Raw genomic sequence first — 14,617 nt, forward strand, 5'->3', positions numbered from 1 at the left:
CAACAGCAGCTTATTTAAGGGCTGCCTCTTCAATTCCAAGGGGCTGCCCTTCCGAGTGGCAGAGTTTGGAGCTACTTAGAGATGTACGCCGGCACCATGCAGATAGGTTTCGGTTGTGGCAGGGTGAATTTACCTGCACGCAAGGGGTGCGCTACCAGTTGCCACCCCTTATTACCGAGTAGTAACAGAGATGTAGCCGTGTTAGTCTGGTCTTGCTGTTCATCCAGAAATATAATTTATGCCATCATGTGCCAACAGTGTCCATCTGCTATGTATATTGGCCAAACTTCTCAGACACCTTGCCAAAGAATTAATGCCCACAAATCAGACATCAATTTCACAAAGAAAAAACAGTTTATTCTCATTTCAACCAGACTGGACATTGTCTCAACGACCTCACTACATGTATCTTACTCCAAAGAGACTTTAACACCAGCCTACAAAGGGAAACCTCAGAACTGTCATTCGTGCTTAAATTTGACACTTTACAAATGGGCCTTAAAGATGCTAACTACCTTACCCATTACAAAGATAGTTTCTCCAATTATCACCCCTCATATCATTATCTCATAGATACTAACCTCCCTCCCCCATCACACCCCTCTGTTCTAAAATCCGATTTGTCCATTTTATATGTGTTCACTTTTTTTTTTTTTAATTGTATCCCTTTGGTATATATGGTCATGCCAATTTTCTTCCACAAGTTGGGTCTGGCCCACGAAAGCTCATCACCTAATAAACCTTCTTGTTAGTCTTTAAAGTGCTGCATAGTCCTTATTACTGAGGACATACACCCCCCCACAATGGCGCAGGACGGAGTGCGGGTTGACCATCACTGGAGCAGAGCTGACAGCCTGATCGCTCTTTACCTGTGATACCATCTGGAAAAGGAATCCTGAGCTGTCCCACTGCCGCAAAGGCCTACAAGCTGCAGGATATGGTAGTGCTTTCACAATCCTCCGTTTCCTTACCTGGGTCCCGTCCTGGGGAAGGGAACTCACCCGAGACGCAGTCAGTGCACCACCTTTGTGTCACTTACCTTTAGGTGTGGGGGTCCTGGTTATAGTTATGTTCTTTACCTTCTGGTTTATCTTGTATTTACTTTATTTGAACTGTTAAATAAATGCCCTGTTTGTTAGGAAATAAAACCAGCCAAATTTGGGTGCTAAGGGGCTGAGCCAAACCTCAATGACAGAACAGGTAGGGAGACATTCCTTTAGGCTGGTTCCTTTCTTGGCCAGGCATACCAGTCAACAGGCGTAGGGTGGTGGCCAGGCAGGTCGCCTACTGGCTTTTCTGTGGGGGGAGAGGGCATACGGTCTACTTACTGTCTTCTCCCTGGGCCCAGCCTGGGGTGGGTGCTGTGCAGTTTGCCTGAGCACCCCAGGGCCTGCATGGAGGCCGGGGAGGCTGTGTGGGCTGCCCACTGCTGCTCTCCAGGCCCTGCCTGAGATAGGCAGGGACTGCAAAGGTCACTTGTCAGCTTCTCCTGGGGCCAGTCTGGGGAGGAGGGGCACAGGCCAGGCACTCCCCTGGGCTGGCCCAGGGACGCAAGGGCCACAGAGCCCACTTGCTCGTGCTGGCCTAGAGAGAGGGGGGCTGTGTGGTGGCTAGCAGCCATTCCCCAAGGCAGGCTGGAGCTGTGCTGCCAGCCAGCAACTGCTCGCTAGGGTGCTTGCTGCCCTCTATGGCCATCAAGGAGTATAACTGTACCCCGTGCTTCCTGCCCGCCTACAGTTATGCGTGAGTACTATAACTGTGCCTGCTATTACACTCCATCATTTTCCATTTGATACAAAGCAATCACATTCCATGCACATCCCATTATCATGGCACAACCAAACCCTGACCTTGCTTTAAGTTACAATAAGAGGAAGCTGCATACCAAATTTCATGGTCCTAGTTCTTTCTATCTAGGAGTTATTGAAAAAAACGGTCTCACAGAAAGGTAGATAGATGGACATTTCTAAAGTATATACAGGCAGTCCCCAGGTTACATGGATCCGACTTACATCGGATCCCTACTTACAAACGGGGTGAGGCAACCCCGCACTAGCTGCTTCCCCCAGTAGACCAGGGAGACGCGGAGCGGCTTTTCTCAGCAGACACCTCAGCTTGAGAATAAAGGACTGAGGGAAGTGAGGTGTGGGAGAATAAAACTGAGCTCTAGAGAAATGTTTGGCTAGAGTTTCCCCTACAATATGTACCAGTTCCGACCTACATACAAATTCAACTTAAGAACAAACCTACAGTCCCTATCTTGTACGTAACCCGGGGACTGCCTGAAGTAAGATCTCAAAAAGAGGCATCTAGACAGTCTTAAAAAGATTCTCAACTTTTGAGTGAATTTCTTATAGAACTGCCTGTTCTTTTCCTAAACCACAGAAACTCTAGATGAGGAAGCGAGTATTTTTCTTTCTTCAAACTTTTCTTAGGACATTTTTCAAAACTTCCTACTAAAATCAGTTACATTTTACTAGTCGTAGCAAAATTGAGAGTCCTAATGTGTAAGGACTGCCAGCTGCTTTCAACAGTGTAAGTTCTGTGTCAATTAGACCTACAATCATTCTCTGGTGTAGGCCAGGCTCAGGTGTGTTCATCCAACAAATCAAAATTACATTTCCAGTTGGGCAAGTCTTTCATATGCTTGCTAATAAACTAGTTAAAACTCTTGGCTATTTGCTTTGAAATACATGATCCATACACATGGTATTTGTATTAATATTATTAGCTATGTAATTTCAATTACTTCTGATAGAAATTATGTGCATTACAGTAATGCCCAGAGGCCTCAGTCAGGATCAGGGCCACCTTGTGCTAGGATGTGTACAAGCATAAGAACATAAGAACAGCCATACTGGGTCAGACCAAAGGTCTATTTAGCACAGTATTCTGTCTGTCGACAGTTGCCCCAGAGGGATGGAACACAACAGGTAATCATCACGTGACCCCTCTCCTGTCATCTATTTCCAGACAAACAAAGGCTAGGAACACTATTGATAGCCATTGATGGACTTAACCTCCATGAATTTATCTTTCTTTTTTTTTAATCCTGTTAAAAGTCCTGGTCTTCACAACATCCTCTGGAAAGGAGTTCCACAGGTTGACTATGCACTGTGTGAAGAAAAACTTCCTTTTGTTTGTTTTAAACCTGCTGCCTATTAATTTCATTTTGTGACCTCTAGCTCTTACATTGTGGAAATAAGTAAATAACTTTTCCCTATTCACTTTTTCCATACCAGTCATGATTTTATAGACCTCTATCATATCCCTCTTTAGTCTCCTCTTTTTTAAGCTGAAAAGTCCAAGTCTTTTTAATCTCTTCATATGGGACTCATTCCAAACCCCTAATAATTTTTGTTTCCCTTTTCTGAATCTTTTCCAATGCCAATACATCTTTTTGTGATGGGACAACCATATCTGTATACAGTAGGGATGTTTAATTTAAATTAATCAGCTAATTAAATAGTCTATGCAATCTGCGTCGACTATTCGATTAGTTGATAAGGGCCCCTCCGTCTTTGAAGTGTAGCCCTTGGGCTGTTGCTATACTTCAAAGATTAAAGCACTGCAGGGAGTACAGGGCCAGTGGGGGACTCAAACAGTCCCCCGCTGGCTCTGTGCTCCCCACGGAGTTTCAAAACAGCAGCGCCACATTGAGCCCGTGGTCAGCGAGGGAGTCCCAAGCTGGCCCCAGGCATTTCAAAACGGCAGTGCCACATGTAGCCCGGGGTCTGCCCTGTGCTCCACGCAGCACTGCCACTTTGAAGCACTTCCTTCTATCCCCCTCCTTGATGCCTCTTTCTGATAGAGGTAGTAAGGAGGGGGAAGTGACTAGTGTGTCAACCATCTGATAAGCATTTGCTTATCGGATAGTCGACTAATCGTTTGCATCCCTAATATGTAGTATTCAAGATGTGGAGTACCATGGTTTTTTAGAGGCAATAAGGTATTCTCCGTCTTATTCTCTATCTCCTTTAAAATTATTCCTAACATTGTATTTGCTTTTTTGACTGCCACTGCACACTGAGTGGATGTTTTCAGAGAACTACCCACAATGATTCCGAGATCTCCCTTGAGTGGTTATATCTAAATTAGTCCCCATCATATTATATGTACTGTTAGGATTATTTTTTCCAATGTGTATTACTTTACATTTATCAACCTTAAATTTCATTTACCAATTTGTTGCCCAATCACTTAGTTTGGCGAGATCTTTTTGAAGCTCTTCACAGTCTGCTTTGACCTTAACTATCTTGAGCAGTTCGGTATCATCTGCAAATATTGTCACCTCACTGTTTACCCCTTTCTCTAGATCATTTATAAATAAGTTGAATAGGACTTATCCCAGGACAACCCCTTGGCAGACCCCACTAGTTACCTCCCTCCATTCGGAACACTTACCATTTATTCCTACCCTTTGTTTCCTGTCTTTTAGTCACATATCAATCCGTTAAAGGACGTTCCCTCTTATCCCATGACAACTTACTTTACTTAAGAGCTTTTGGTGAGGGACCTTGTCAAAGGCTTTCTGGAAATCTAAGTATACTATATCCACTGGATCCCCCTTGTCCACATGTTTGCTGACCCCCTCAAAGACCTCTAGTAGATTTCAGGTGATAGCCGAGTTAGTCTGTACAGGATAAACCTAAAAAACAACAAAAGGTCTGGTAGCACTTTATAGACTAACAAAACATGTAGATGGTATCATGATTTTTTTGTGGGCACAGCCCACTTCTTCAAGTGACCAGAGTTATGAGTTTAGGATGTGCAGACCCAAAATAAATAGGGGAGAAGGGAGAGGGAGGAAGGAAAAAGAGAAGGGGGTGGGAAACAAGGAGTAGATGGAATGAAAATATCAAGGGGAAAAACAAGTAGGCAGAGCTGGTGTCTATAAGCACCTGAAGACTGGATAGTTAAAAGGAAGCAGATAAGGATCAAAGGGAACTAACACCAGAATCCACACAGAGAGCTGTTGGCACCTTCACTGAATGTTAGGTTGGTAATGTCCCAGCCATCCATTGTCCCGATTGAGGAGATGATGCTCAGAATGGGAATTGAATTTGTAGATTAATTGTAATTCCAATGCCTCTCTGTGTATGTGACTAGTAGAACTTGTTTGTGACAAGACAGCCACTTGGAGATCTTTTAAAGCGTGATTAGGTGGATTGAAGTGTTCCCCAACAGGTTTCTGTATGTTCCCTTTACAGATATCTGATTTGTGTCCATTGATTATTTCCCGTAGGGACTGTCCAGTTTGTCCAATATATATAGTAGTGGGGCATTGCTGGCATAGATCAAATTACTGGATGTGAAGTTGAATGATCCCTTGATTTGGTAGCTTATGTTGTTGGCCCCAGTAATGAATTCGCTTGTATAGATATATTGTAGGCAGAGTTGGGACAGCGGCTGATTGCAGGGCTGGGTTCCTGGATGCTTATGATGTGGTTATGTAGCATGCTTACCGGAAAGAATTCGTTTCAGGTTGGGGGGTTGTCTGTAAGCAAGACTAGCCTTTTCCCCCCAAGACGTCTGAGAGTCAAGAATCATTTTCCAAGATGGGTTGCAGATTGTGTATAATGCGTAGGAGGGGTTTGAGCTGTGGACTATATGTAATAACAAGTGGAATTCTGTTATTTTCTCTTTTGGGTCCATCTTGAAGTAGTTCATGTCTGGGTACTTTTTTGGCTCTGTCAATCTGTTTTTTTTTTTTTTAACTTCTCCAGGTGGGTATTTCAGTTTTAGGAATGCTCTATAAAGATCCTGTAGGTGTTTGTCTGTGGGATCAGAGCAAATCTGGTTGTATCTTAGGGCTTGGCTGTATACAACAGATTGAGAAATGTGCCTGGGATGGAAGCTGGAGGCATGAAGGTAAGTGTAGCGGTAGGTGGGTTTCCGGTATAGGGTGGTGGAAGTTTGTCCATTATTCAATTGTACCGTAGTGTCCAGGAAGTGGATTTCTCGTGTAGACTGGTCCAGGCTAATAAGGTTGATGGTAGGGTGGAAGTTGTTGAAATCCTTGTGAAATTCTTGAAGAGTCTCTTTTCCGTGGGTCCATATGATGAAGATGTCATCAATGTAGCATAAGTAAATAGGGATGTTAGGGGGCGACAGCTGAGGAAACGTTGTTCAAGATCAGCCATAAAGATGTTGGCATATTGTGGTGCCCGGGGGTGCCCATGGCTGTGCCGCTGACTTGGAGATACAAATTGTTTTTGAATTGGAAGTAGTTGTGGGTGAGGACAAAGTGACAGAGTCCTGTAATCAGATATGCAGTGCTGTTGTCGGGGATGGTGTTCCTGAGAGCATGTAGATTTGTAAGACATGATTTCCCTTTACAGAAACCATGTTGACTTTCCCCAACAAATTATATTAATCCATGTGTCTGACAATTTCATTCTTTACTATATTTTCAACTAATTTGCCCGGTACTGATGTTAGACTTACTAGCCTGTAATTGCCAGGACCACCTCTAAAGCTCTTTTTAAATATTGGTGTCACATTAGCTATTTTCAAGTCATTAGGTATGAAAACTGATTTAAAGGATAGGTTACAAACTATAGTTAATAGTTCTACAATTTCACATTTGAGTTCTTTCAGAACTCTTGGGTGAATGCCATCTGGTCCCAGTGACTTGTTACTGTTAAGTTTACCAACATGTTCCAAAACCTCCTCTACTGACACCTCAATCTGAGACAATTCCTAAAAAAAATGGCTCAGGTTTAGAAATCTCCCCAATATCTTCAGTCTTCAAGACTGAAGCAAAGAATATACAATACACTTCCTATCAATGATCAGATTAAAAATCTAAGATAAGTGACATACATAAGGAAGAGGAAAATATTTGTCTCATATTATAATACGCTTTTTCATATACTTTTGGTTTAAACAAAAATACCTCATTATGCACATCAATACTTGGTCTTATCCTTCCTTGCAGGCTATGGGGCAGTAACATACAACTGAGATGATCTTTACTCATATTTAAAAAAATAAAAAGTATTCATGAACTGTATATTACATAGGGAGGAAGTACAGTCCTATGGTTCAGGCATAGATGTATGGAGGGATGTAACAGTGTAGCCGGTTAAACAATTAACCAATAAGAGGATGCTATCAGTTAATGCTACCAGCTACACACAATACCCCCTCTCTCCACGGCTCTGTATTTAAAGGAACTTGAGAGCTGGCAGGATGGCACTCTGGCTCAGTCCTGGCTCATGGCAGCTACCCCCACTGTGGCTCTGCATTTAAATCTTTTAAAGGCACAAGCTGGAACTGAGTCAGCATGCCTGCCTGCCAGCTCTCAAGCTCCTTTAAATGCAGAGCTGCTTATCGGTAAATTGTGTAACTGACAAAATTTCTGCCAGCTACACAATTACTGAATTACACACTTCCTAACATCCCTAATGCAGACTTCCTGTGAAATTCTGTTTGCACTTGAAAAACTGCTAATTTGTTTTACAATAATAGTTAGCAAGGGGCTAAACCACTAACATGGATATGACTCAAGCACACAAATTGTCATGCCCTGTGATAAAAACATCTAACAATTTAGTGCAGATACATCTATGAATTGCTATTTTGGCTATTGAAATAATACAAGCACCAATTTTTCTAATATATATGATTCCTTTTTATGCCTCAATTTCAAAATCCATTCAAAAAGGATTGTGAGGTTAATTTCACTAATATTTGAAATGTACTTGAGGATTCTTATATACACATAACTTAACTAGCTGCAATGGGCCATACTCAGCCGGAAAGATTGCACTTGGCCCAAGACACTCAATGAGCTGGGGGAATGGGGGAAGAGGGCTGTCCATTACTGGCCACCAAGCCCCGTCCCTTATCATCATCACTCCATCCCTGCCCTCCCATAGCACCCTAACCTGGAGGATGGGACTTTGGGGCAAGGGCACTATTTATGGGAGACTAGGTCGTAGGGATGTAAAATTGGGGTCGTAGGGGTGTAAAACATTTAACTGGTTAAATGTTAAAGAGGGATCTGACCCCAGTCAAAGCACTGCTGTTCAGGGTGGGCTACTGCCCCCCTAGACCTTCATAAATGGTACCCTTGAAGTTGGAACCCCTGGATTTCATACTTGAGGTATGCTTATAGCCTATGCCCTGACTCCAGAGACAGCAACAGGGAGTTTGTTTATAAAAAAAGAGGGAGTAAGGGTGATTAAGAATAACAAATGGCTGGGCATTAAAGTGACTGAAGGATCAATAGATCACCATGAAAACATTGCCGGGTGCTCCACTTAAATATAGGAAAAAGTATCTGCATTTGGATCACTGCTATTAAACTTCTCATAAATGTTCTTAAAAAAGGGGTAAACAGTGAGGTGGCAAAATTTGCAGAAGGTAACTATTTTGAGTAATTTTGTAAGTCCAAATCAGAATGTTAAAGTCACAAACTGGGTGATTGGGCAACACAAGGGCAGATGGAATTCACTGTTGATAAAAGCAAAATACTACACTTGGTAAAATATAATTCCCAACTAGGGATGTGAAAGCTGGCTCCATCTGCACACCAGCTCCTGGGGAACCACCCTGCATGTTTCTGTGTAACCCTGACATTTTCAGCGGTTACACAGTTTATTAAATTAATTTTAACATCCCTAATCCCAATTATATATACAAAAATGATGGGGTCTAAAATAACTGTTACCACTCAAGAAAGAGCTCTTGGAATCACTGTGGATTGTAACAATTTGGTTTTTCTGTAAACATGTTGGAAGGCCTGTAGCCATATTGGAAGGCTTAAACTAAAGCCTTCTGTAGCTAGAGTGGACAGCAGCAGCCATTAGCTGTAAAACCTGCAGTCACATACTCACATTCCATCTAAGTTGCATTAAAGTAGTGTCACACTGTGAGAAGGAGATCTTGTCCTAATGGCCCCCACTGATAAGAAACAGATATCAGGATGGGTAAAGAAAACTTAATTAACAGCTTTTCATCTGGCAAGAAACTGCTTATCAATAGTTGAGGTTGTGGAATCCTTATTCTATGATTATTGTCTTCACTTTCCTATTGTTCGTCTGTGTGATCTCTGTCTGGTGGGATAAGATTGGTTAGGTAATTCTGTTACAGTATGTTATGATTGGTTAGTAAAATTATACTAAAATAATCAGTTAAAGTATAGCTAAGCAGGACTCAGATTTCGCTATATAAACTGGGGTCCAAGAAGGAGACAAGCAGAGCAAAAAGTAATAGAAGCAGAAGGAAAGACGCGAAGGGGAAAGGAAGGAAGAACTCACCTATAAAACACTGCCTAAGATCAGAGCTGCCAGGATTCTTCTGCACAACCGTGACATTCAGAAGCTTCAAGATCCAGAGAGACTGACCTAGCCTGGACAACAGGGGAAGTCTGCCTGCCTGTATCAGGATTTGTGAGCATGACACTGTGTGCTAAGCATGTGTATTCTGCTTGCTGGACTTGTCAATAAATAGAGAAGAATATTACTGTGTAAGGCTCTTTCAGTGGCAAAAGATCCTGCAAACCTGCAGGGAATTAAGCCCTGAGCCATAGGAATTGGGTAGGGTGTGTGTGTGTGTGTGTAAATTAACAGGGGTGCACCTTGAGCCCTAGGTAGTGGGTAAAGGTGTGTGTCCCTAAAGTGTGGAAGGGAGAGAGAAATTTGTGCGGGTAACAGGATAGTTTCCTGAAAACATCTGTTCAACGTGCAATGGAAATCTAGAAACCTAACAGAGTATTTGGAACCTACAGCTAATAAGACAGAAAAGATCATATTGCCTCTATATAAAGTCACAGTATGCCCACATCTTGAATACTGAATGCAGATTTGGTCACCACATCTAAAAAAAGATACATTGGATTTGGAAAAGGTACAGAAAAGAGCAACAGAAATTATTAGGGATTAGGAACAGCTTCCTGTTGAGGAGCGATTAACAAGACTGGGACTTTTCAGCTTGGAAAAGAAATTATTAAAGGGGGATATGTTAAGAGGTCTAGAAAATCATGAATGATGTAGAAAAATAAAATAAGGAAATGTTATTTATTCCTTCACTAACATAACATAGGAAGCTCACCCAATTAAATGTATAGGCAGCAGATTCAAAACAAACCAAATTATTTCTTCACTGTCAACCTATGGAACTCTTCCAGGAGATGGTGGAAAGGCCTAAACTATAAAGAGGTTCGAATCAGAACAAAGTAAGTTTAAAAAAAAGAGGATAGGTCCATCAATGGCTACTATCTAGAATGGGTAAAGATAGTGTCCCTAGCTGCTGTTTACCAGAAGCTGGGAATGGGGATCAGGAGATGGATCCTGGAGCATTTCAACACAAAGAATCATGTCTCCACACACACAGAGGGGCGAGCGCAGAAACAGTGAATAAGACACAGGGGAAGGCTTTGCAGCAAGAGATGCCCAGGCTAGGCTAACCTGAGTGCCCTAACCCAGATGCTCAAGTCACTCAGGTTAACCTATGGAGAGTAGAAAGAGCCACTGTCCACCTGAATTTTACTTATGGGAAAAACTTAATCCAAGATTGTTGTGAGCTTGTGCACTTATTTTCCTACCACCTATTTTCCTACTTTGTGACCCTAAGAAATTTCAGTACTTCGACGAGCACTTTAGCCCACACACAGTAACCTTAGCTAGTCTCTGGGTGCAATTACTGAATACTGTAGTATCTTTTGCACTTTCTATGGAGAGTTTCATTCTGAATGAGGTCATGATGTATAAGCAAACATACAAGCCATTAGAAATTTTTACCATAACCCTACCCTGTGTAACATAAAAATATAGTCCCAGGTACTAGGTATTTTAACTGACAGGAGCATATCATATGTCATTTTTCCTAGTTCAACTATTTCTTTTCTTTGTTACTATTCATTTCACAATTAGGCCCAATCTTTCAAATACTTATGTATGTGTGTAACTTTACTCAGTCCATTTGAAATAAAATTAATGGGACTATTTGCATGCTTAGAATTGAACATATGCTGGACTGGGTTGCTGTTTTTGATAAAAGCAGGAAGAATTTGCTCCAGACTATATTATTTATTTTAAGCCTTGTGTCAGAATGGTTGTTTGCTATGCACTGTTTCTCAATACTTGTGCAGTGGCCAAATGGACTTTCCAGAAAATTAATCTTCTCAGCACACATCCTTCCCTGCCCTTATGGAAGGGGAACAGGAAATGCATTTGCCTTTCAAATGATTTTATGTCCTTCAAGACTAAAAACACAGTGGGACAGTGGCCCTGTCTAGATTTGGAACTAGGCTGTTTCAGAATGTCTGCTGGCGGCTAACACTCGACTCCCTTAAAGTACACCCCGAGCAAGGTAACAAGTTTTTAAACACACCTTGCCGCATAGGGGGCAAAGCCCTGTTTGAAGTCGGGCTAGTGAACATGTTGTCGCTAACACATTTTAAAACGTGGCCTATTTTTTCCAGTCCAGACAAGAACTACTCGCATAACGCGCCAAAGGGGTTGAGAGCAGCAACCCCCAGGGCCGTGCAGCCCCAAAGCACAGGCACCCCCACTCCCGCAATGGGAACCGTGCAGCGGGCAGGGGAATTCCTCCTCCCTTCCACACGGGAACTACACAGGGGCTGCAGGCGTGTGCGCGCGGGCCGACCTGCCCTCCAGCTGGGGCAGTCCCCCCACCAGCGCGGGCCGCGCTTTGTCCAGCAGGGGGTGTCACCGCTTCCTCCCCCCCCCCCCCCCCCGCCCAGAAGAACAGTTACTGGCTGCAAGCCCGCAGGGGGCCCGGGCAAGCCGCGCGCGCCGAGCAGAGGCCGGGGGCTGGCAGGAGCGGGACGGGAGGGGGCGGCTTACCGGCTGCGCCGGAGGCGGAGGAAGCGGCGGCGGCGAGGAGGCCGAAGAGCGCGGGGAAAGGGGGCCCCACCATGGCCCTGACTCCCTCGAGTTCGCGGCGGCTCTCGGAAGGCTGCGGCTCCGACCCCTCCCGCCTCGGCTGCGCCTGCAGGGGGAGCAGCGCGCCGGCCGGACGCCACCCACTGCGGCTGCCTCCGCGCCCTCGCGGGGCTCCCTGCGCCGGGAGCCGGCCCGCTACCTGCGCCGCTTCGAACGGGGCCAGCGCGCTCCCCGCCGCATCTGCAATAACAAGAGCACGTGACAGAGCCAGAAACTTTTCTACCCTTCGCCCCGGTCATGCAGGCGAAGGCCGGTAACACAAGATTCACCTTCTACTCTCCTGACGCGCCTTTCCCTCCGCGCCGCTGCAGAACCATGGAACAGAGCCCAGCCCACAGGACTTTAAACTGCAGCTGCCACTAACAACAATACAGATCACTGCTACAGGATGTGAGGACCAGGACGCCTGAGGTCCCCGTTCCTGGCAAGTACATACATTTTAAGAACATAAGAACGGCTGTACTGGGTCAGACCAAAGGTCCATCTAGCCCAGTATTCTAACACAGTGGCCAGCACCAGGTGCCCCACAGAGGGTGGACCAAGACAGTGATCAAGCGATTTGTCTCCTGCCATCCAGGGACACTATTTCTATCCCCTGGCTAATAGCCTTTTATGGACCTAGCCTCCATGAAATTATCTAGCTTCTCTTTAAACTTTGTTATAGTCCTAGCCTTCACAGCCTCCTCTGGCAAGGAGTTCCACAGGTTGACTGCACTCTGTGTGAAGAAGAACTTTCTTTTATTACTTTTAAACCTACTACCCATTAATTTCATTTGGTGTTCTCTAGTTCTTATATTATGGGAACTAATACATGACTTTTCTTTATTCACCCTCTCCACACCACTCATGATTTTATATACACCTCTATCATATCCCCCCCCAGTCTCCTCTTTTCTAAACTGAAAAGCCCCAGTTGCTTTAACCTCCTTTCATATGGGACCCATTCCAAACCCCTAATCATTTTAATTGCCCTTTTATGAACCCTTTCTAAGGCCAAAATACCTTTGAGGAGAGGAGACCACATCTGTACACAGTATTCAAGATGCGGGTGTACCATAGTTTTATACAGGGGCAATAAAATATTCTGTGTCTTATTTTCTATCCCTTTCTTAATAATTCATAGCATCCTATTTGCCTTTTTGACTGCCGCTGCACACTGTGTGGACGTTTTCAGAGAACTATCCACGATAACTCCAAGATCTCTTTCCTGATTTGTTGTAGCCAAATTAGCCCCCATCATGCTGTATAATAGTTGGGGTTATTTTTTTCTAATGTGCATTACTTTACACTTATCCACATTAAATTTCATTTGCCATTTTGTTGCCCAGTCACTCAGTTTGGTGAGATTTTTGAAATTCTTCACAATCTGCTTCTGTCTTGACTATCTTAAACAGTTTACTATCATCCGCAAACTTTATCACCTCACTGCTTACCCCTTTCTCCAGATCATTTATGATAAGTTGAACAGGATTGGTCCCAGGACTGACCCTTGGGAGACAATTATGTTCTGCTTCACGAAATTCCTAGACTCACAAGGTTAGAAGGGTGATAGAAATGTAGCCTTGTTAGAAACACTATCCCAGAGGATACCACTGCCAACCTGATAGCAGACCTATGTAACTTTGTTCTCACCCACAATTATTTCCAGTTTGAGAACAACTTATACCTCCAGATCAGCGGCACAGTCATGGGTACACGCATGGCCCCACAGTATGCTAATATCTTTATGGCTGACCTAGAACAACGTTTCCTCAACTCCCGTCCCCTTTTACCTCTTCTCTACTTACGCTACATCGATGACATCTTTATGATCTGGACGCATGGCCAAGAAACACTGGAGACATTCCACAGAGATTTCAACAACCTACACCCCACCATTAACCTCAGCCTAGACCATCCCACACAAGAGAGCCATTTCCTGGACACCACAGTACAAATCAACAATGGAAAATTAGACACCACCCTCTACAGAAAACCCACTGACTCATACAGTTACCTACATGCTTCCAGCTCCCATCCAGCACACATCATACGATCCATCATCTATAACCAAGCCCTTCGATACAACCGCATCTGCTCTAATCCACTGACAGAGACCAGAAACTTCAGGATCTCTACCAAGCATTTATAAACCTCAACTACCCACCCGGAGAAATAAAAAAGCAAATTGAAAGAGCCAAACGAATACCTAGAAACCATCTATTACAAGACAGACCCAAGAAAACCAACAATAGAACACCACTTGTCATCACCAACAGCTCCCAACTTAAACCTGTCCAACATATTATCAATAAATTACAGCCTATACTGGAACAGGACACTAAACTCCAAGAGGCTCTGGGAGACAGACCCATAGTCTCCTATAGACAACCACCTAACCTCAAGATGATTCTTACCAACAACCACAGGACATACCACACTAATACCAACCCTGGTACTTTCCCTTGCAACAAACCCCGTTGCCAGTTTTGTCCACATATTCACTCTGCTGACACCATTATTGGGCCTAACCAAGTGAGTTATAAGATCAAGAATACATATTCCTGCGCATCCAGAAATATAATTTATGCTATCATGTGCCGAAAGTGTCCGTCTGCTATGTACATTGGACAAACATCTCAGACACTTCACCAAAGAATCAATGCCCACAAAACAGACATTAGACAGGATCATAAAGAAAAAACAGTTTCTTGCCATTTCAA

At 43.7% G+C, this 14,617-nt stretch overlaps 1 protein-coding gene across 7 annotated transcripts in view; it reads right to left on the reverse strand.

Moving 5' to 3' along the window:
- The window catches only part of CD302 (CD302 molecule), a 69,443-nt gene extending 55,224 nt beyond the window's left edge, over positions 1–14,219 (reverse strand). For 2 of the 7 annotated variants that reach the window (XM_089779736.1, XM_089779737.1), the window contains exon 1: positions 11,817–14,215. In XM_089779736.1, coding sequence (XP_089635862.1) covers positions 11,817–11,889 — 73 coding nt within the window. In that variant the 5' untranslated portion in view covers positions 11,890–14,215. Of the gene's footprint in view, positions 1–11,816 lie in introns of all 7 variants that reach the window. The other 5 variants (XR_012905180.2, XR_012905181.2, XM_075933496.2 and 2 more) reach the window with 5 other exon arrangements.
- Positions 14,220–14,617: the final 398 nt, after the last annotated feature.

Source organism: Pelodiscus sinensis, chromosome 7 (genome assembly GCF_052426305.1).
Source record: "Pelodiscus sinensis isolate ZL-2025 chromosome 7, ASM5242630v1, whole genome shotgun sequence".
Classification (NCBI taxonomy): domain Eukaryota; kingdom Metazoa; phylum Chordata; order Testudines; family Trionychidae; genus Pelodiscus; species Pelodiscus sinensis.